General features: G+C 55.8%; 2 protein-coding genes across 2 annotated transcripts; one reads left to right on the forward strand and one right to left on the reverse strand.

Moving 5' to 3' along the window:
• The first annotated feature begins 1,086 nt into the window (after positions 1–1,086).
• MPDU1 (mannose-P-dolichol utilization defect 1) lies at positions 1,087–9,865 on the forward strand. Its single transcript, XM_063138663.1, has 7 exons — positions 1,087–1,269; positions 2,658–2,723; positions 3,699–3,831; positions 4,837–4,922; positions 5,958–6,076; positions 7,528–7,638; positions 9,321–9,865. Exons 1-7 carry the CDS (start codon positions 1,131–1,133, stop codon positions 9,438–9,440), a joined length of 774 nt encoding a protein of 257 aa, XP_062994733.1. The 5' UTR covers positions 1,087–1,130; the 3' UTR covers positions 9,441–9,865.
• Positions 9,866–13,838: 3,973 nt separating this feature from the next.
• SOX15 (SRY-box transcription factor 15) lies at positions 13,839–18,117 on the reverse strand. The gene is made up of 2 exons (XM_063137231.1): positions 17,618–18,117; positions 13,839–14,073 (listed from the first exon to the last, which is right to left on the reverse strand). Exons 1-2 carry the CDS (start codon positions 18,115–18,117, stop codon positions 13,839–13,841), a joined length of 735 nt encoding a protein of 244 aa, XP_062993301.1.
• Positions 18,118–21,023: the final 2,906 nt, after the last annotated feature.

The raw sequence follows: 21,023 nt of genomic DNA on the forward strand, positions 1-21,023 counted from the left end.
GAATGCCAGCCGTGGCGGTTGTAGTAGCCGGCGGCGTTTTCGTTGGGCGCACGGATGGGGATGTGGAGGGATCCCAACGCGCCCGCCAACTGGGGCAGAGGGAAGCCGTTGCCCGCCGCCACTTCCGCAGGATCCGGAGGGCGCACGAACGCTGGCGTGAGGATGCCCACCACGGCCTCGCACACGTCGCGCAGGATCTTGCAGACGGTGGAGCGGGACACGCCGAACAGCTGCTCCACCGCCCGGTACTCGGTGCAAGCCCCCAGGCGCCACAGCGTCATGGCGAGGCGCACGTCGGCCGGGATGGCCCGGCGCATGTTGGTGTCCCGGCGCTGAATGGCGTTGCGCAACTGGGCACAGAGGTAGTCAAACGTGCCCGGCGCCACGCGGAAGTTCTCGACCCACTCCCAGGGGCTGAAGGCTTTGACCCGCACGATCTCCCAGAAGGCCGAGCTCCGGGCTTTGCTCCACAGGCGCCGTTCCCGTAGCAGCCGTGGCAGGCTGCCACCGCCGCCACCGCCCTCCTGGCCAAGGCCTGCCACGCCAGGGGCCCGCGCCAGCATCCGGCAGAGCCACAGCAGCGCAAAGCGTTGGCGTGAGCGGGCCTGGGCCCGGTGGTGGCGAGCGGCCCGCCGCCGCCGCGCGGCCTCCCGCAGCCTTCGCCCCCGCTGCAGGCGCATGTAGTAGAGCAGGCACAGGGCCACCGTGCCACGGCTGAGGGTGGGCAGCAGCTGCTGCTGCTGCTGCTGCTGCTGCCACTGCTGCTGGGCCCCCCCCTCACTCCTGTGGCCAGGGCTGCTGGTGGGGCAAGATGGCTGCTGAGGGGTGGCAGCCATTTTGTCCCTAGGCCAAACTTGAGCCAGGCAGTGGGCGGCGGCGGCGGCGGGGCCGGAGGGGGCAGCAGGGGAGAGGGGAGCCGAAGGGCGCCTGCGCAGAGGGGCCGCTGGCCTCCACGGCACCCGGGAGTATGCGCACGCGCGAGCAGCGGGCGGCCCGGCGCAGAGTGCGCGTGCGCAGCGCTAATCGGCGGCGCCCTCGAGCCACCAGGGGGCGCATGCGCGCAATGGGCTGCCCCGTCGGAGCGTTACCTCAGGGCGCATGAGCGCGGGATCCGGCGCGTCCAAGGCCCGATGGAGGCGGAAGTTTCGCCCACTTCAGGTTCCCCCTTCGTCAAAATGGCGGCGTCAGCTCTGAAGGGCGTGATGGTCCCGCACGTCCTCCCGGAGCACTGCTACGACGAGCTCCTCGTCGACTTCAACCTCTTGCACAGTGAGTCGGGCCTTCGCTTTTCCCCGAGCGGGGCCCGGAGCGCCGTCGCCACGGCAACGCCAGGCCAGGCGGAAGCGCCTCGGGGCGGGCGGCGGCCATCTTGGGGAAGGGCATAACCGCCTGGCCGCCATCTTCACCAGCAGAGGGAATGAGTGGGCGGCCATGGTGGAAGCGGGCGGAAGTGACGACTGGATGCGTTCCGGGACTTCCGGTGTTCCGTCGTATTGGAGCCGGGAGGCAGCGGCGCGTCCCTCTGTATTCCTCCCTTCGTTCATGCCATTATCTTCCGCTTTTCTATCTGTCTGAGGCGTGAATATATTTTGAAAATCCGGACCTTTATGGAATACAAAAGCCTCGAATGAATGAATGAACAGAGCTAGGGGCGGAACAAGGCGAAGCCACGTGGCGCCATGTTGCTTTAGGGCGGAACTGGTAGCTTCAAATTAGGAATTCAGGATTTTTATTTTTATTTCTTTAAATGTAGCCAATGGGCTTTCACGCCCTGCCTCTTTCCTTCAGCAGGGCTCGCCTTTAAGAGTTACCTGGCAGGTAAATGCCGGCCAGGTGAAGCAGTTTTCAACATGCAAAGATTGTGATGGGGAAAACTCTACCTGTCCAGCTTCCGCCTGCCATGCAACAGCAAAAAGCCTTGCAGACAGAAAGGTGGCTACTTACTCCATTGGGGCATTATTGCATAGCCTTGCGCGAATGACCCTGTCAGCCGTGGCTGCCTAACTTAACAATTGGGGTTGTGACCTACCTCACAGGAACGTTATAAGAATAAACACAATAAAGTTTGCGAAGTAAACATTATCTATGGTGGTAGCTGCTGCTGCTGCTATTATTATTATTATTATTATTATTATTATTATTATTATTATTATTAACCATCCTACCTTTTGCCCAATGCTGGGCCTCAAGGCAGCAGCAGAAAATTTAAAACATATACATTAAAAACCTATAAATAGAGATATACAAAAGTTAAAAGTATATTGAACATATTCCAATATTAAAACATTTAAAATGGCAATTTCAAAAAGTCCTTGGCACAGACGGAGGTCCAGTTCGTTCACCAAAGGCCTGCCGGAACAGAAAAGACTTTGCCTGCCTCCTAAAACACATCAGGACTGTCTTTTTTGCTAAGTGTAAGCCGCTCTGAGAGCCTTTTTTGGCTGAGGAGCGGGGTATAAGTATGATAAATAAATAAATAAAATAAAATCAGGGAGGGAAGGGAGCCAGCCTAGCTTCCCTGGGAAGAGAGTTCCAGAGTACTGGAGCAGCCACCGAGAAGGCCCTCTCCCGCGTTCCCAGCAGGCGTGCCTGTGATCTTGGTGGGACTAACATAAATTCTATGTTGTTTTATTGCCTTTTCTCTTCAATTCCTTTAGTTCCATGCCTCAAAATCCTCATCAGCAAAGGACTCGGATTTGGCATCGTTGCTGGTTCACTCATGGGTAATGAGCTCTTAAATTTCCCTGGCAGATTCTTGACCACTGTTAATAAAGCGATCGTCGCTGTTTGCATTTAATTTCCATCAGACCTCACTGTTTACTATTCTTCCCCCTCCCACATACAATGCATCCAATGTAGCAGGTTTTAGTCTACAAAAGCTTATGCCACAATAAATGTGTTAGTCTTTAAGGCGTGTCTTCATTTTGGCTGCAATAGACTGCAGCTGGACAACCACCTGTCAGGGATGCTTTCGGGTGGATTCCTGCATTGAGCAGGGGGTTGGACTCGATGGCCTTGTAGGTCCCTTCCAACTCTGCTATTCTATGATTCTATGATAATGCCCGGCTGGCTGCCTTCTGGAAATTGACTTCTTCTATCTGACCTGCTGGCACTAAGTCTGTGTACAGTTCAGTTCTATCAGCTGAGCTGAAAACCTCTCTGAGATTTGTGTGGGGCTGGTTGGGTGGGTTGGCAGTGAGGCAAAGGAACTGTGTGTAATGATTTCTTGTGTTCCAGGGCTCCGCCATAGCACTTAAAACCTAGCTGTCACAATCCCAGCTTCAAATTGAAACCTGCCCCATTTTATGCTCACAGAATGCCTTGTTCGTTTTCCCTTGGCGTCTGGCTTCTTGATACTGTTCTGTAACCCGGAAAACCCCCAATTCTAGTAGCTTCATCCCCATTAAATTGGTGTTGTGAACAGTATAGAAGGAAAGTGCTCAGAACTGGAATTTAAGTGGGAGTAAACCACTGCTGTTTGAAAAAAGCGGTTAAGCTCTTTCCCAGAGAAAGAAAGAAAGAAGTAGGAATCGATTCAATGTCCCCTGAGTTGTGCCCTGTAACTGGCTACCTGGAGAAGAGGGTCCAGGCCCTCCTGAGGGTTGGGAGAAGAGAGCTGCTTCCGATTGGAGGACATGTAGCCATGGTGTGAATTTTGGGTGGCTTCTTAACTGTTTTCTTCCTCCCCCTTTCTACAGTGAAGCTGCCGCAGATCTTCAAGATCCTGGGGGCCAAGAGCGCGGAGGGCTTGAGCTTCCATTCCATATTGCTGGAACTGCTTGCCATCACTGGCACCATGGCCTACAGCATCTCCAACAGCTTCCCTTTCAGGTAGGGCAGCATCTGGGATTCCAGGACGAGGTCATATGCGCCCTCATCCTGGGCAGGGGCTCGGGCTCAGTCCTACTCGAGGTCACGGGACCCCAGAGCAGGCTCTGTTTCTTTCCCTCCCTGTCCCTTCCTCTGCGGCTGCAAGGGATGCTGGCACTGCCTTCCCCTTCACAACAGGCCCTCATGACCACCCACGATTGTGGGATTTAGTGGGGTGGATGGAAATGAGCTCTGACCCCAAGGTAGGATCTGACTGGAGAGAAAAAGACTTAACCCAGTTGGCTCCTCTGCCTTTAACAGCTGCCTGACCTGCAGAAATCTGATTTGATGCAAGGCGTGGAGACGGCTCATGGAAGGTGCCTCTGTCCCACTTGGGTGGGGGGAATCCCCCCTCCCCATGCCCACAACAGCTCACCCCATTCAGCAGGGTCCCCATAACCCCTGTGTAGCCTTTTAATGGGCTGGAGGGGCCATTGTGGGGAGAAGGGAGCCTTTTTCAGCGAAAGAGCCGGGTAAAAATGCTGCTATTATTAAGATTAATAATATTGATATTTTATTATTATTGATGATGATGATGATTGGGTCAGTGCTCCACCACAAAGGCCTGCCTTCAATTTTGGGAGGAGGGTGTGTGTGCTCTAGGCTCTGATTTCACCGCCCTTCATTGGAATGGAATGTTGAGGCTGGAATGGAAGGAATGTCTTGGGGCAGGCGGGGAGGGGGGTGGCGGCAGGAGGGCAGGGGGAGGTAGGGCCTGGGGGTATTTATGTATTTATTTACAGCGTTTTATCCCACTCCTGGAGCAGCTTACAATCAACCAGTGAAGAAGACAGTCCCTGCCCTCAGGCTTATGATCTAAAAATGACACGACACGCGAGGAAAAGGGGAAGGGGAGGGAAGAGAGGAAAAAGAAATTAAGGAGACTGTTCAGCAGAGCTGGTGGGGAATGGCCCTGCTGGTTGCTAGGAACGAGTGGCCCCATTCCCCTCTTTTTCTCCCTTGCAGCTCGTGGGGTGAGGCTCTCTTCCTCATGCTGCAGACAGTGGCGATCGGGTTCCTGGTGCAGCATTTTGGGGGTCAGACGGGGCGTGGTAAGTTGGAACTGGGCTCCAGGGTACATTTGGGGCTGGGAATTCTGAGGCGTAAATATGCACATTCGTCTGTATGTACAAATGCGAGGGTAAAACAGGCTTTGGGGTGTGTCTCCAGTTTAGATTCTGTAAGGTTGTGGGGAGGGGTATTCTCTGCTCCCAAAGGACAGCTAGAGGAGTGAGGAAGGGGATTAATCCGTGGAAGCTGGGGAGGGGGATGTGACGGACGGTGCAAGGCGCTGAAGCCCCTCTAGGTCACCCACGAAGCCCTCTCTCTAGCTTCTTTGATTTTACCAGATATGGCCCTCGGTGGTTTTAAGTTTGGAAGGGAAGGAACCTCTTGTGCAAGCACGGAGTCATTACTGACTCTCGGAGGGACGCCAGCTTTCACTGACATTTTCTTGGCAGGCCTTATAGCGGGGTGGTTTGCCGTTGCCTTCCCCGGCCGTTATTACCTTTCCCCCAGCTAAGCTGGGTACTCATTTTACCGACCTCGGGAGGATGGAAGGCTGAGTCGACCCGAGCCGGCTGCCTGAATCCAGCTTCCGCTGGGATCGAACTCAGGCAGTGGAGAGAGTTTCAACTGCAGAAACTGCTGCTTTACCACTCTGCGCCATACGAGGCTCGGTTTTAAGTTTATTAAGGTCTAAATAAATGAGTATAAAGGTTCTTGGAACACGGACCTCTGAGCATGAACTTCATACTTCTCCAGTGCGGTTGTTGATTTGGAACAGGCAGGCAGCTCAGTTCTGGGTGCCCCTGTCTTCTCCTTCTGCGTTGGGAAATGTTAGCCGGACAGTGGGGATGGGCAAAGCATGCGGGGGGGGGAGGAGGCCGCCCGGCAGTGAAGCGGAGCCTTGCAGCCCTCGCGTCTCCTTTCCCAGGGTGATCCAAGCCAGGAGGCGGAAGGGCTGGGGAGCAGGGACTGGACCCGGGGATCCACTGGCCAGGCATTCGTAAGGAGGGGGGTGTGGGTAGAGCTTCCGGTTGCGGGGCGGGACTGTGTGACGGACGGGCCCCCATTTCTCCCTGCAGGTCTGTCCTTCCTGTGTGTCTATTTTGGAGCCCTTTCCCTCTTGCTGTCCTCGCTCACCCCCAAGGGCGTTGTGACGGCCCTTCAGGCTTCCAATATGCCTGCCGTCGTCATAAGCAGGGTAAGCATCCGCTCCGGCCTGTGACACATCCGGGCCCTTTGCGCCGCGAGGGAGGGGCCCTGGCTCCAAACTCCAGAGTGCCTCTCGCCCTTGCCTTTCTCTGGAGGCTGCGAGCCTCTGCCATGGCTGAGGAGAGTGGTGGGCAGCTTCTTCTCCCTCCTCCCCGCTTCCTCTGGGGCAGCGAGGATTGCAGGTCTGTGTGTCGGGCGGGGGGGGGGGGGGATGATTCTTAGGCTGACTTGGCAAGTAGATGTAGCTCCATGTCTGATGGATAATAATGTCTCAGAAGCCTGCTTGGCTAGCAAGCGGGATTGTGACAAGAACGTCATTTTGTGAACCACCTGCCCAGGGAGCTCCGGCTACAGGGCGGTATTATTTATTTATTTATTTATTTATTTCATTTCTATACCGCCCAATAGCCGGAGCTCTCTGGGCGGTTCACCCTGGGCGGTATAGAAATGTAATAAAGAAAGAAAGAAAGACAGAAATAAAAAGTAAAAACATTCAAAGTATAAAACAACAGTATAAAACCATACTATAAAATACAATATGAAAGCTCAACCAGATAAAAACAGCAGCAATGCAAAATTACAAATTTAAAACACCATGTTAAAATGTATTTATAGATTGTTAAAATGTTGGGAGAATAAAAAGGTCTTCACCTGGCGTCTAAAAGCATATAATGTAGGTGCCAAGCGAACCTCCTTAGGGAGCTCATTCCACAGCCGGGGTGCCACAGCAGAGAAGGCCCTGCTCCTCCTGGTAGCCACCTGCCTCACTTCCTTTGGCACGGGCTTGCGGAGAAGGACCCCTGAGGATGACCTTAGGGTCTGGGCAGGTACATATGGGAGGAGGCGTCCCTTCAGATAACCTGGCCCCAAGCCGTTTAGGGCTTTAAATGTTAATACCAGCACTTTGAATCGGGTCCAGACCTGGACGGGATAGACTGGGCCCGGACCTGATTGTGGTGGGACTGAAAGAAGGGCCTCTCCAGAAGATCTCAAAGCACGGGCAGGCTCATAAGGGAGAAGACGGTCTTTCAAATAACCTGTGAATAATTATAATTTCAATAATTATTGAAATGTAATGAATAAATCTGCCCCCTTGGCCTGGCTTGTTCACATGGAAGCTCTGGGTTTTGGGCACCAGCTTGTTCCTTGAACCCGGCAGCCATCTGCGGTGGGCCCTGGCCTTGCGTTGTTCCTGCTGTGATGGGCAGAGGTGCTTCGTCTACGGGAGCCTTTCCCCCACTTGGTGCTGTCCAGATGCATTGAGGGTACTGGAAGCTATAGTTCCGTACATTTGAAGATTGGAGGAAGTTGATCTAGGGGTTGTGTATGTGAGGCTGAAGCTGAAAGGGGTGCAGGAATCCAGGCTCAGCCCACGGGGTGAAGGCGTTGGACTAGACGGCAGTCATGGAAGGCCGTTCAGGTGCATCTTTTCCTCAACAGCTCCTGCAAGCAGCCACGAACTACCGTAACGGACACACGGGCCAGCTGTCAGCCATCACGGCCTCTTTGCTTTTCGCAGGGTCCCTGGCGCGGATCTTCACGTCCATCCAGGTAGGCTGAGCTTGACTTGTGACCGTGTGTGTGTGTGTGTGTGTGTGTGTAAGTGCAACGGCATTGGTACTGAGATGAGGAGAGGTTCAGCTCTTGCCCACAAGGAAGCCTCCAAATGACCCATGAAGAAATACTTATCAACTCCCCTGATGCTGCCAGAGACTAAACCCAAGACTCTGTCGCTTCAGGAGTGCTTCTTCCGGCAGCGTTTTCTCCACAGGACTCTCAGTCAGCATCCATCCAGTGTAATGAAAAAAGCCAGAGCAGCGAACTGGGAGATGCAGCTTCAGAGTTCTTGTCTAGTAATCTCTGGGTTTGGACTTGGCAACCAAGGAGAATTAAAATCACTAATTTAAAAAAAATGGATTTTTAAAATTCATACTTTAAAAAAAAAACACACACACACATCCTAAATGTTTTGGTCGCTGCCCTCCAAGTCTCCCTGGGAGGACAGCCTTGGATGTAGAGCATAGGGTAAGGGTCGGATCATGCCGGGAAAGGTGTTCGATCTCTTCTTGATCCTCCCAGAGTGCAGGACAGGAATAACAGGCTCAAGTTACAGGAAGCCTGTTAGAGCAGTATGACAATGGAACCAGTCCCCTAGGGAGGTTGTGGGCTCTCCCACACTGGAGGCATTCAGGAGGCAGCTGGACAAGCATCTGTCGGGGATGCTTTAGGGTGGATTCCTTCATTGAGTGGGGGGTTGGACTAGATGGCCTTGTAGACCCCTTCCAACTCTGCTATTCTATGATTCTATGAAGCAGCAGTGGAAAGGGAAGTCCTAATTGTTCAGTGTCCACCTCTTTGTATCCCCATACGAAGGGTGCAAATCTTTACCCATTTACCTGGGAGTAATTCTTATTGAACTCACTAGAACTTATTTCTGAGGTGATATGCTGTTAATGGATTGTGCTGTTAATGTGTATCTTCTCATGTTAGAAGAAAGGCCCTTTATGGGAATATTTTAAAGAAATTCTCTGTAAGCAAAAAGAAAAAGAAAAAAGGAAAGCCTGCTGAGTATATTCAGTGAGCCGAAGAGATGCAAAGTCTGCTTGTAAGAATGAAACAGTCTAAATAATACTCATAGAATAGCAGAGTTGGAAGGGGCCTACAAGGCCATCCAGTCCAACCCCCTGCTCAATGCAGGAATCCACCCTAAAGCATCCCTGATCTGATGCCTGTCCAGCTGCCTCTTGAAGGCCTCTAGTGTGGGAGAGCCCACCACCTCCCTAGGGAACTGATTCCACCGTCGCACTGCTCTAACAGTCAGGACGTTTTTCCTGGTGTCCAGCCGGAATCTGGCTTCCTGTAACTTGAGCCCGTTATTCCGTGTCCTGCACTCTGGGAGGATGGAGAAGAGATCCTGGCCCTCTTCTGGGTGGCAACCTTTCAAGGACTTGAAGAGTGCTATCAGGTCTCTCTCAGCCTTCTCTTTAGTTGAAAATTAATATGATTTAGTGGTCAGTTAGGCCCCATGAAACTCCCCCCACCCTGCTGCCCCCATCCCCTTGCTGTCCTCTACCCCTTGCAAGCGTGCAGAATGGGGGAGAGCCAAGCCCCAGGGTGGCTCTTTTAGATGTCCCCCACCCTGTCCGAAAAGCGCGGAGGAAGGAGCACCGAAGCACAGGGGGCGGTGGAGGAAACCAGCCGCAGCTCCCTGGATTTCCCCCTTTGCCTTCCAGGAGACGGGCGACCCCCTCATGGCCCTGACCTACGTCGTCTCGTCTGCATGCAACGGCATCATCATGGCACAGCTGATGTACTACTGGCACAGCCCCGTTGACAAGCACAAGAAGGCCTAGATGGGGCCCCCCGTTCCCGCTCTTCAAGAGGAGCGTCCGGAAAGGGGCCTTGGTTCCTGAGGGCAAGGAAGGGGGGTTCCTCCTCCATCCTTGTTGCCACACTGCCCCTGTTGCTGCTGTGACGATCATTCCAATTTTCTGGGGTGGGTGAGGGTGTCCCTCCTTTTGCACTCTGAGCCAAGGGACATTGTCGGCTGCTCTGGGAACCTCAGGGGACTTTGAGCTTGCAGGGTGGGCAGGAAAGGGTGCTTCGCTTCCCAGGCTGCTGCTATTCCCACCACCAGTGCCGTGGGTGAACGGGTGGGTGGGTGGGTGTGATGAGGGCGGGCAGTGCAGTGTCTGCACTGGAAGGAAGCTCCCTCCGGCCTGTAACTGTGTTCCCCCACGCCCAGACGTTTTCCAGTTAAATATAGAGCTATTCTTGACTGCAGTGCCGGTTTCAGTCTTGTGGTTCCAGCCTCTCCCCACCGCAGAGAGCTGTTGCGGACGCTGCTCTGGGTTCTGCTGCGGGTAAGCTTCTAACCTGTGCTGCCCGCGCCCCCCTCCCCCTTTCTCACCTCCTGCCAGCCCCTCCCGGCTTTGCGTAGCGAATGCCCTGGAGGGTGGGAAGTTGGTGCCTCTGCCTGGGCTGGGCTGGGCGGCAGGGCAGGGCGGTGCCGCCTCGTGATTGGAGCATTTTGCAAGTGTTGGCTGCAGGCAGGGAGGGAGCCCGGGTGAGTCAGAGCAGCTGCTGCAGTTCCTGCCCCTGGAGTGGGGGGGGGGGCAGAGAGGGGAGCCAGCTGGTGGGAGAGGGGTCCTCCCCGTGACATGAATCCCTTGCCCAAAGGGGTCCTCCAGGCTGCGACAGAAAGCGTAGCTGTCCAGCTGCTTCTTGTCAGAGGGAGAGGCATGATCCACCTGAACAGGAAGCAGAATGTCACCTCTGAGGGGAGAACGGAGGGGTTTTCCTGCCCCCCCCCCCCTTGAGCCAAAGAAGATTTTAGGGACTGCAGAAAAGCATTTAGGGGAGGCAGACTGGAGGCCCCAGAGGTCCTCATGCTTAGAAACCCGACTCCTTCTTGCGGGTGGGGAGCTGGGGAGGGGGGGGGTGTCTCCCTTCTGTACCAGCATAAAGTCGGGCCAGTTGGATCTCATCAAGGATTGGTTACTTCTGCTCCAGCGTCCTTTCTGCAGTGGCCCAAACCACCCGTGCTTTTTGTCAGTCTTCACACGCAAGGGCCGAATGCCGCCTGCCGTGAGTTTCTCTCCAGCCTATCCAAGCAGTGCCCCCCTCCCCGCTGCATCCCGTAGCAATGATGCCGGATCAGACCAAGGGTCCATCTAGTTAGTCTAGCCCTCTGTTCACACAGTGGCCAAGCAGCCGTCAACCAGGACATTGAATGTGACAGCACCCTCCCACCCATGTTCCCCAGCAACTGCTGCACACAGGCTTCCTGCCTCGGATACTGGCGGTAGCACATAACCATCAAGGCCAGTAGCCATTGAGAGCCTCCAAGAATTTACCCACACACATCCTTTTAAAGCCATCCAAATGGGTGGCCATCACTACATCTTGTGGTAGTGAGTTCCCTAGTTTAACTGCGCTGTGTGAAGAAGCGCTCCCTTTGATCTCTCCTGAATCTCCCATCAGTCAGCTTCATGGGGTGACCCTGATGGTTTCTAGTATTAGGGGAGAAGAAGAAGAATATCTCCCTGCCCTCTGTCTCTACACCATGCATGATTTTGTCTGCCTCTATCATATCTCCCCTCAGTCTCCTTTTTTTCCAAGCTAAACAATCCCAGTGGTTGTAACCTTTCCTCACAGGGGTGATGCTTCAGCACCCTGTCATTTCATAGAATCATAGAAAAGTAGTTGGAAGGGGCCTACAAGGCCATTGAGTCCAACCCCCTGCTCAATGCAGGAATCCACCCTAAAGCATCCCTGACAGAGGGTTGTCCAGCTGCCTCTTGAAGGCCTCCAGTGTGGGAGAGCCCACAACCACCCTAGGGACCTGATTCCATTGTCGTACTGCTCTAACAGTCAGGAAGTTTTTCCTGATGTCCAGCCGGAATTGGGCTTCCTTTAACTTGAGCCCGTTATTCCGTGTCCTGCACTCTGGGAGGATCGAGAAGAGATCCTGGCCCTCCTCTGTGTGACAACCTTTTAAGTATTTGAAGAGTGCTCTCATGTCTCCCCTCCTTCTTCTCTTCTCCAGGCTAAACCTGCCCAGTTCTTTCAGTCTCTCTTCATAGGGCTTTGTTTCCAGACCCCTGATCATCCTGTTTCGGGACTGCAACTCCCACAGACCCTGTTCAGATGACACGCTAAGCCACAGCAGTTAAGCATTTTGAGGTAAACGTTATGGCTTAGCGTGTTGTCCTGAACAGGCCCATATTCACCCCAGCCAGCTATCCTGGCTGGGGTTAGTCCATCACACTTGGAAGGCCTTAGGTTGCAGAAGGCTGGAATAAAAATACATCCTGCAAGCTAAAATACCCACTTTCAATTGCATTATGCAAGGAGAAGGACTCACACATTCAAAAACCTTGTAATTCCCCTGCCTTTTGTAATCTTTTTTTTTTCTTCTAAGCTAAGAACACAAGAGCTGTGGTGCTGGATTGGACCAAGGGGCCATCTTAGTCCAGCACTCTGTCCACACAGTGGCCCACCAGCCACCCACAGGAAACCCACAAGCAGGCCACAACTCTCCCACACTAGAGGCCTTCAAGAGGCAGCTGGGCAACCCTCTGTCAGGGATGCTTCAGGGTGGAGTCCTGCATCGAGCAGGGGGTTGGACTCGATGGCCTTGTAGGCCCCTTCCAACTCTGCTGTTCTATGATTCTACGAGCGCCACAGCTCCCTCTGACTCCTCCAGGAATTTGTCTAACCCCTTTGCAACCCCATCCAAATTGGTGGCCACCCGCCACTTGTGGTAGCCAATTCTATATGTGCTTTGTGACAAAGTCCTTCCTTCCGGGAGTGGCCCTTCTTCCCCATGCACCGTTGACTGCAATACCAGCTCAAAGTTTGGCCACAATGGCTACTTCTTGCAGTGGTTGCACCCTGGGTCAGCATTCATGGAACTGTCTGACTCCCACCCACCTGCTCTGGCCTGGCCACCCCCCACCGCTGTGCTCAACATCAGGCCATGCTGGATCAGACCCAGGGTCCATCTAGTCCAGAACTCTGTTCACACAGTGGCCAACCAGCCATCGGCCAGGGATGAACAAGCAGGACATGGTGCAACAGCACCCTCCCGTCCATGTTCCCTAGCAACTGTTATACATAGACATACAGCCTGTGATACGGGAGGTAGCAGACAACCATCAGGGCTGGAAGCCATTGCAAGCCTTCTCCAGGAATTTATCCAGCCCCCTTTTAAAGCCATCCAAATCGTTGGCCGTCACGACAGCTTGTGGCAGTGAGTTCCACAATTTAACTCTGCGCTGTGTGAAGCAGTCCTTCCTCTTATTTGTCCTGGATCTCCCTTCCATCAGCTTCAGGGGATAATGACCCCACTGGGTTCTAGTATTTTGGGAGAGGGAGAAAAATGTCTCCTCAACCTATTGGAACAGCCCTGTCAGAGGCCTGGAAGCAACACGTTGCTTGGGGGGGGGGGCAGCAACAGCACTCCTGTTCCCTGACAGGAGGGTGGGACCCTTTCCCTCCACACCTGTCCCAACCTGAAGAGGTATGTCACCTATCGCAAGAGGCAGCTTGGGGTGGTTAAGCAAGGGGCACCAGCAGCCGCTGCCGCCCTTCCCTTGCTCAAGGGCACAGCAGAAAAAGGGCCTCTGCCGTGCCTCCTTTAACCACCCTGCTGGGGGCCACGGAGAGTTCCCCCTCCCCCTGCCAGCAACAGGCTCTGACTGGCATGAATGGTGGGGGGGGGGGGGAAAGGTATATTCTGAGCCAAATCCCAGCGAGCGCCAAGAGAAAATCTGGGTTTATTCTGGATTAATAAACCAGGACCGCACAAGCATAATCTGTTCTTCCCATCAACAAACTCGGCGTCTATAAACTCAAGCTTTTTCATTCTTCTTGGTTTTGTTTGTTTATATATATATATATATACATATATAAAAGGTTGTTAAAAAGTAGTTACATCCATTACAAAATAAACCTCACCGTTTCTGGTGACATCTCCCAAAACGTAGCTGAGAACCCTCCCTCCCACCCTCTCCGCCCCAACCCCCCCTTAAACAAGCAAGAATTCAGAGGAAGCCGCGGAGGCCCCTCTGGTGGTCGTAGCCCCATTAAAAAGGGCCCCGCTGGCAGGACCCGGCCCCCCCAACGCACGCCATGCACACACAGTTTCCTTCATTGTTTAAAAAAAGAGTTCGGTCCGTTTCCCCGCGTTTCAGACAGCTGCACGGCGGAGCTGATCCCCGTCATGCGTGGCCAGCTCTTGCTCAGCGTCAGAGATGGGCCAGCGGGGCGGCGCCGTTGAGCCCCAGGTGCGGATAGGAGTGCTGAGGGAGGCCGTACTGGGCCAACCCATCGGACACATCGCAGCCCTGCAAGCCGTAGGCGGCCATCATGTCGTGGAAGTCGCCAAGCGGGTGGGGCATCTGCGTCGGGGGCGGCATGCCATCTTGCTTTCCCATCATGGTGACCATTGGGACAGACTGCTGGGGGCTGAAAGCCAGGCTGCTGCAGAGGAAGGAAAGGGCTTCAATAGAATCACAGAATAGCAGAGTTGGAAGGGGCCTACAAGGCCATCGAGTCCAACCCCCTGCTCAATGCCGCCGGGCCTGGCCAAACCAGTTTTATGTCTCGGCTGCCCTTTGGGGGCAAAAGGAGCCCCTCCCATAATGGCTTGCAGCACTCACATCCATATAGCAAAAGACCAATACAATAACAACGCAGCGAAGATTCATATAGCAAGAGCCACCAGGCCCGGCCCACGGCTAAAACCCTGCAGCAGGATTGCAGGTGCAGAGCAGAACGGTCCGGCAAAAACGTGGCCGGGGGAGCGAGGGCGTCTTCAGGGCCTGCAATGAGGGTGGGGCCTGGCTGCTATTATTATTATTATTATTATTTGTATCCCGCCTTTTGCCCAATGCTGGACCTCAAGCTGGCCTTACAACGTTTAAAAACTACATTGGGGGTGGGTGGAACAAAACCATAAACGTTTAAAATACACAACAAAATTATAAGACATTAACATAGATGGAGGACCAGATTATTCGCCAAAGGCCTGCCGGAACAATCAAGTTTTAGCCTGCTTCCGAAAGCCCATCAAGGAGGGAGCCAGTCTAGCTTCCATGCTCCAGTGCTCTGGAACGTTGGTAGTTCCAGAGCACCGGAGCAGCCACCGAGAAGGCCCTCTCCCATGTTCCCACCAAGCACGCCCGTGAAGATGGCGGGACTGAAAGAAGGGCTTCTCCAGGAGATCTCAAAGCACGGGCAGGCTCATAAGGGAGAAGACGGTCTTTCAAATAACCTGGACCCGAACCATACAGAGCTTTATAGGTCATAACCAGCACTTTGAATTGTGCCCAGAAACAGACCGGAAGCCAGTGGAGCTGTTTTAACAGGGGAGTTGTGTGCTCCCTGTAACCAGCCCCGGTCAACAATCTGGCTGCAGCTCTTTGAACCAGCTGGAGTTTCCGAACAGTCTTCAAAGGCAGCCCCACGTAGAGCGCATTACAGTAATCCAATCGGGACGTAACTAAGGCATGTGTCACCGTGGCCAGGTCCGACATCTCTAGGAACGGGCGCAGCTGGTGCACTAGCTTTAACTGTGCAAATGCCTTTGGCTGCAGAGGGCTGGCTTCCTTCTGGAGGCTGCCCTTGACTGACCTGCCTCTTACCAACCCCAAACTCTGTGGCAAAGTGGTCTTTGAACGTGGTTCATCATGGATGAGGTGGGGGGCGAGGAAGAGTGTCTCTCAAATACTGCCATTAATCGAGGGCGGGGGCCTTCTCAAGCATGTGCCTATGTTAACAGCCCCACTGATCTAGTCCAGTGTCCTGCTTCTCAGTGGGCAGCCAGGGGAACCAATGGGAAGGCCATCCCCACACACTCCAGGCGCTCATCCTCCTACCCCCATCAATGTACTCCCACCCCCATCAATGTACTCGGGATCCCATCACCCAGGCAATTCTTATGTTGTTGAGGCTGGACAGAAGTTGGGAAAAAGCCATTCAAGAGCACCCACCCACCCACTGCCCTTCCAGATGTATTGGACTACAACTCCCATCTACCCCAAGGCCAGGTTGGCTCAAAATACTGGGAGTTGTAGTCCAGCGCAGCTGGAGGGGGCAACCGGTGAGGGGGGGCTGCTCTAACATTTAGGCCGCCCCTTCCCCCCCCCCCACTCAAATCTGGATTGCAAACAGATGTTGGATTTCTGAAGAAGAGTGGTTGGTGGGGTGGGGTGGGGTGGGGGGAGAAGAGCCAGGACTCCGGGGTTGCTTGGGGGTGGGGGAGGGGCCTGTGTGGCAATTGATGAGAGCGGCAGCAATCCCCCCTCCCTCCCTCCCTCCCAGAGCCAGCACCTGCCCTGCCCTGCACCTGCGGGAAGAGAAAGTTAATCCCCCCGGGCCCCGTGGGCGGGCCGGGGCTGCATTCCACAGCCAGCCTGTTCCTCCGGTTCTGGCCCAGAGCCCCCAAACCTGTCTGGGCCTGCCAGCTGCTACCAGCCCTGCCCTGCCACCACCTCTTACCAGCAAAGGGGCCCCAGCGGCTCTGCACCCCCACCAACCAAGAACCCCGGAGTGCGGGCTCCCTGCTCTCCAGCCCCCACACCATCTCTTCCCTTCCTAGGGAGCCCCCGGAGGGGAGGGAGGGAGGTCCACCTCATGCCCCCAGATGGCACGCCCCCTCCCCGCCCCATTTGCTGCTCTGAGCCAGGCCAGCCAGGTGCCAGCATCAGGGCCACGGCCGGTCATGACCCCAGCGGCTCTCTCCCCTTGCGTGTCTGCCTGGCAGGGCAGGGCGGGGGTGCGCCCTCCCGCTGGAGAGCACCCAAGGAGCTGGCACCCTGGGGGGGGAGGCCACACCCAGCACCCACCCAGCTTGCTGGGGCATGACAGGCAAGACAGGTCTGGGGCAGCCAGCCAGGCTGCTGGGGTTCTCCAGGAAGGAAGCGCTGCCTAGCAGAGGCTTTTCTCCTTAGAGGAGCGAGATGCCAGCGGTCAGGACTCCTGGGTCTTTTGCAAAAGGCTTGAAAGGAGATCTCGGACCAGTCAGGGCCACAGACCTCAAGGAAGTGTCCAGCAGCCTTTCCCAACTGGGGGCCCTGCGGATGCGTTGGGACTACAACTCCTATCATCCCCAAAGATAGAGGTTTTAGTCTCACTCATCTGGAGGGGCCCAGTTGGGAAAGGCTGTAGGACTGGGGCAAGCTCTCTCCTCGCCCTACAAGTCATTGAAGGTTGGCCCGTCCAATATCACAAATGGGAATCCCCCTGACCACTAGGCCCGGCTGCCCTCTGGAGAACCGGAGGCATCCCAGCCTGCTGAGCACCATCATCAGGCGGCTGATATTTAAGACATGCTATCTCAAAGACACCCCACCGGGTGGGGGGCAAAGCCCTATCTGGCTGGGAGGGGCCTTGGGGCAGCTGCATTCCATTCCAAGGAGGGCTCCTGCAAGTGGGGGGGGGCGGGGAGAGGGAGAGAGGGAGCGGACTACAGAGCCCCCACCCCACCCCTTGCAAAGTACAAATAAAAGTGGGGGGAGGGGCCTTCATTCAGGCAAGCGACAGGCACGAGATTCAAATAGCCGACGGGGAAAAGCACCCGAAGCTTGCGGGCAAAGAGTCACGTGTGAAGACGGCGAAGCGGGTTGGGGCTGGGTTGACGGACAGTTGCCTCCGCAGGAGTCGCTTTCCGACTCCGGGCGGGTCCGCTTTGCTCCCGAAAGCAGGACAGCGGCGCGGGGCCAGGCGCTCCGGGGCTTCAGCCGTGCGCGCCCTTCCGCCCCCCTAGCTGCGTCCCGAGCAAGCCCGCCTGGGGTCGCGCTCCGGGAACGAGGAAGGCGCCGCCGCCGCCCCCCCCCCCGGGTTCAGACGAGCACGAGACGCGTGTCGGGAGAACATCCGACGTAACTCCTACTCCGAGTAGCCCCGACTAACAATGGGTCTACTCTAAACGGGGGTCCCGCTGGAGTATGCCTTGGGGGACGCCGGCGCGGGCGGCCCTGGGTTCGAATCCAGCCGGAAGCCCCCCGCCCAGCCCAGCGCGTACCTGTAGGGGCCGTAGTCGTAGCCGCGGGCCCCTGGCGGCGCCGGCGCCGGCGCCGAGTAGTCCCCGCTGCTGCCGGGCAGCGCGCCGCCGTCGGGCGCGGCCGGGGCGCCCCCGTAGCCCGTCCAGCGGGGCGGCGCGGCGGCGGCGGCGTGGGCGTGGGCCCTGGGGCGGGCGGCGGCGGCGGCGGCGGGCGGGCCCTTGCGGCGCGGCCGGTACTTGTAGTCGGGGTGGTCCTTGAGGTGGCGGGCGCGCAGCCGCTTGGCCTCGTCGACGAAGGGCCGCTTGTCGGCCTCGGGCAGCCGCTTCCAGGCGGCGCCCAGCCGCTTCGAGATCTCCGAGTTGTGCATCTTGGGGTGCTCGGCCGCCACCAGCCGCCGCTGCGCGCTCGACCACACCATGAAGGCGTTCATGGGCCGCTTCACCTTCGCCGGCGGGGCGGGCGCCGGGGGGGCGGGCGCCGGGGGCGCCCCGGGCTCCGCCGCGAAGAGGCCCCCGAACATGCTCCGCGGCGCCGGCGCCGGCTCGCGGTCCTCGACGGCCCCGGCCGGGCGCGCAGGCAGACAGACGGGCGGGCGGGCAGGCAGGCAGGCAGGCGCGCCTCCCTCCTGGCAGTGAGCAGCACGTGCCGCCCCGGCGCCCCAGATATAGCCGGGCCCCGCCCCGCTCCGCCTGCCCCGCCCCCGCCGGCTCAGCCTGCCCCGCCAGGTGGGACTACAGCTCCCAGCATCCCCAAGCCAGTGCGGCCTCGACAGGTGTAGAAGAGCCCGTCGCTCTCATCCGCGCGCTTTCGGCCCTTGCTCGACGGCTGCGCGCCACGAAACAATGCACCAACTCGCCGGGTTGGACTCCAACGCCCGTAATCCCCCAGCGTTGGAGTCCGACCCGGCCGGAGGGGTGCGGGGGAAGGCTGCGCCCCCGGGTGGTGCTGCCTCTGTGCCTGCTGGTCCTCTCCCCGCCCTCTCCACTTCTAGCGTTCCGGGGGGTGGGGGACGCGGAGCGGAGGCTCTTGGCGCATCCCGTACCAGCAGCCCAGCACCCTTCCGGATGGGGCGCCGCCTGCCTTGCAGGCATTGCATGGCAGAGGTTCCGCGCGCCTGCTTGGGTGGTCGGGTGCAGAAGGGGGGCGATTGCCCTGAGGGTCCAGAGGCCCCCGTTTATTCATTTTATTTTGTTTTTGCATTTATATCCCACTTTTCCTCCAGGGAGCCAGAGGCGACTCGCATAGTCCACCTCCTCTCCACTTTATCCGCACCACAACCCTGCAAGGTAGGCCAGGCTGAGAGTTCGTGACTGGCCCAAAGTCACCCAGAGCGGGGACTCGAACCCGGGTCTCCCAAGACCAACACTCTCACCACTTCATTTACTTCCCTTTAGATGCCACCTTATCTGCTAAAAGCCATCCAAGGGTGTGTAACCATTTAAAGCCAACCCTTAAAACAATAAAAAGAACATTAAAAACAACAATGAAAACCTGTAAAATGTTGAGAAAATTCATTTTAAAAGGCTAAATTGAAACAATGCAATTTACTCCCTTTATTTTAAAGGCCAAGAGAGTGAGGACCAATTGTAGTTCTTGAGGGAGCACACTCTTTAATTTGTGGGCAACAGTGTGGTCTAGTGGTTGGAGTGCTAGACTGGGACTCAGGAGATCCGGGTTCTAGTTCCCACTGGGTGACAGTCACTGAATCTCAGCCTAACCTACCTCGCAAGGCTGTTGTTGTGAGGATACGGTGGAGAGGAGAAGGAGGACCACGCAAGCCATCCTTGCAAGAGGGAAAACAACACGATAAAAATGTAATAATAAAACAAATAAGCACAGGTAAGGCAGGTGATGGTGCCCTCCAAAAGGCCTCACCTGCAGATCTGAATCCCTGGGCAGGTTGATAGTGAGATCTATTAGAAGCCCCTGGGAGGGGGGGTTGTCCGGAGAGGAGGCCTGAGGTGTCACTGATAGGCAGACCCGCCCAGCCCTGCTCCTTTTAATCCCATCAAGGTGAGGCAGCGAGCGCTCTGGAGCAGTGCCTGGGTGAGGAAATGGACTGGGTGAGGAGACGCAGGTAAGTCAGAGGTCCTGTTAGGAGGGGCTTCTTCTGCCGGGATGAGTGATATTCAACCTGTTCTGGAGGAGGCTGCACTCCCCCCCGCCCTTAAGGCTCAGCTTCACTGTTTGGGGTGTGTGCCTTTTTTCCAGCCCCAGGGCCAAACTTCAGAGGGAGGGAGGGAGGGAGGGGGCGCATTCCCTCTGTGGGCAGGGCCAAATCCTATGAGTAACATTTTAAGCCTACTCAGAAGCAAGGCGGACAAGGCTGCCGCATGTCTACTCAGAAGCAAGGCGGGCGGCAGGGCTCAGCAGCACTCTTGAAGAGTGTCTCCCGTCCCAAATGCATGGCTAGCATCTCAAGACGGATGGCATTACCAGCGCTGGTGCTGACAGCAAAAGAAAGCTGTGGCTGGATGGGGACACGGACGGACGGACGGACGGACCCCGAGGCCACATCCTGCCCTGTACTAGAGCATCACAGTCACTGAAGGCACAGGTGGCTTCAATGGGGCAGAGCGCTTTCAGTCAGACTAGACCCAGAGTCTCCACAGCAGGCTCCACACCCCTCCTGATATTTATTTTATTAGGTATTATTATTATTATTATTATTATTATTATTATTATTATTATTAATTATTATGGAAACCCACTTCTTTTTTAATTTAATGGGGAGGCACACTGCGAAGCAAAGCTCCAGCCTCCTGTGTCATCTTAACTTCCAAAAATGCCTTTGGGCCCCACAGGCGCTCTTAAAGAAGAAACGTGGGCAGGGGGCTGCAGTCCGGTGGCACAGGGCCTTAGTCTGAAGTGCACCCAGCCGCCCAGAAGAAAGAAGGTGGAACGCTGGGGGTGGGTGGGTTAAGGTGAGCCCTGTGGGGCCAGAGTGGGGAAGGGAATAAGAGGGTGTTGTCGGAGGCAAGGGGGGTGGGTCTTGAGTGGCCCCGGTGCACGTATTACCTGGGTTTTGTTTGCATATTACCTGGGTTTTGTCAGCCAAAACAGCTCCCAAAGTGGCATTACAGATAATTAATTAAAGTCCCTGCCCCCACAGACTTACAATTAAAAGGCAGGACACATAAGGAAAAGAGAAGGAGGGAGGGGGCGAAATCTTTTTTTTTTTAGCAGGCTCCCTCAACTCAATCTGCTGGGGCGTGTGATTCTCTGAGCGTCACATTTGCCTTCTGTGAAATGGGCATTTTGTTACGCACTGGGGGGGCGGCAAAGGCATGGTTTGGCACACAGCCCCCCCCCCCCCGTACTCAGCTTCTTAGTCAAGTTATGTCTCTCTGACCTTCCTTGATCTGCCTTCTGTGAAATGGGTGCTGGAGCAGAAAACAAATGGATCTGGACATCTGGCTTTGTGTT

This window comes from Elgaria multicarinata, chromosome 11 (assembly GCF_023053635.1).
Source record: "Elgaria multicarinata webbii isolate HBS135686 ecotype San Diego chromosome 11, rElgMul1.1.pri, whole genome shotgun sequence".
NCBI classification, from domain to species: domain Eukaryota; kingdom Metazoa; phylum Chordata; class Lepidosauria; order Squamata; family Anguidae; genus Elgaria; species Elgaria multicarinata.

Coding starts and splice junctions, on each gene's coding strand:
- SOX15 (XM_063137231.1), bottom strand. CDS start 18,117: ATGTTCGGGGGCCTCTTCGCGGCGGAGCCCGGGGCGCCCCCGGCGCCC. Junction 14,074..17,617: donor TACGACTACGGCCCCTACAG/GTACGCGCTGGG, acceptor CTTCCTCTGCAG/CAGCCTGGCTTTCAGCCCCC.
- MPDU1 (XM_063138663.1), top strand. CDS start 1,131: ATGGAGGCGGAAGTTTCGCCCACTTCAGGTTCCCCCTTCGTCAAAATG. Junction 6,077..7,527: donor CTGCCGTCGTCATAAGCAGG/GTAAGCATCCGC, acceptor TTTCCTCAACAG/CTCCTGCAAGCAGCCACGAA. Junction 7,639..9,320: donor GGATCTTCACGTCCATCCAG/GTAGGCTGAGCT, acceptor TTTGCCTTCCAG/GAGACGGGCGACCCCCTCAT.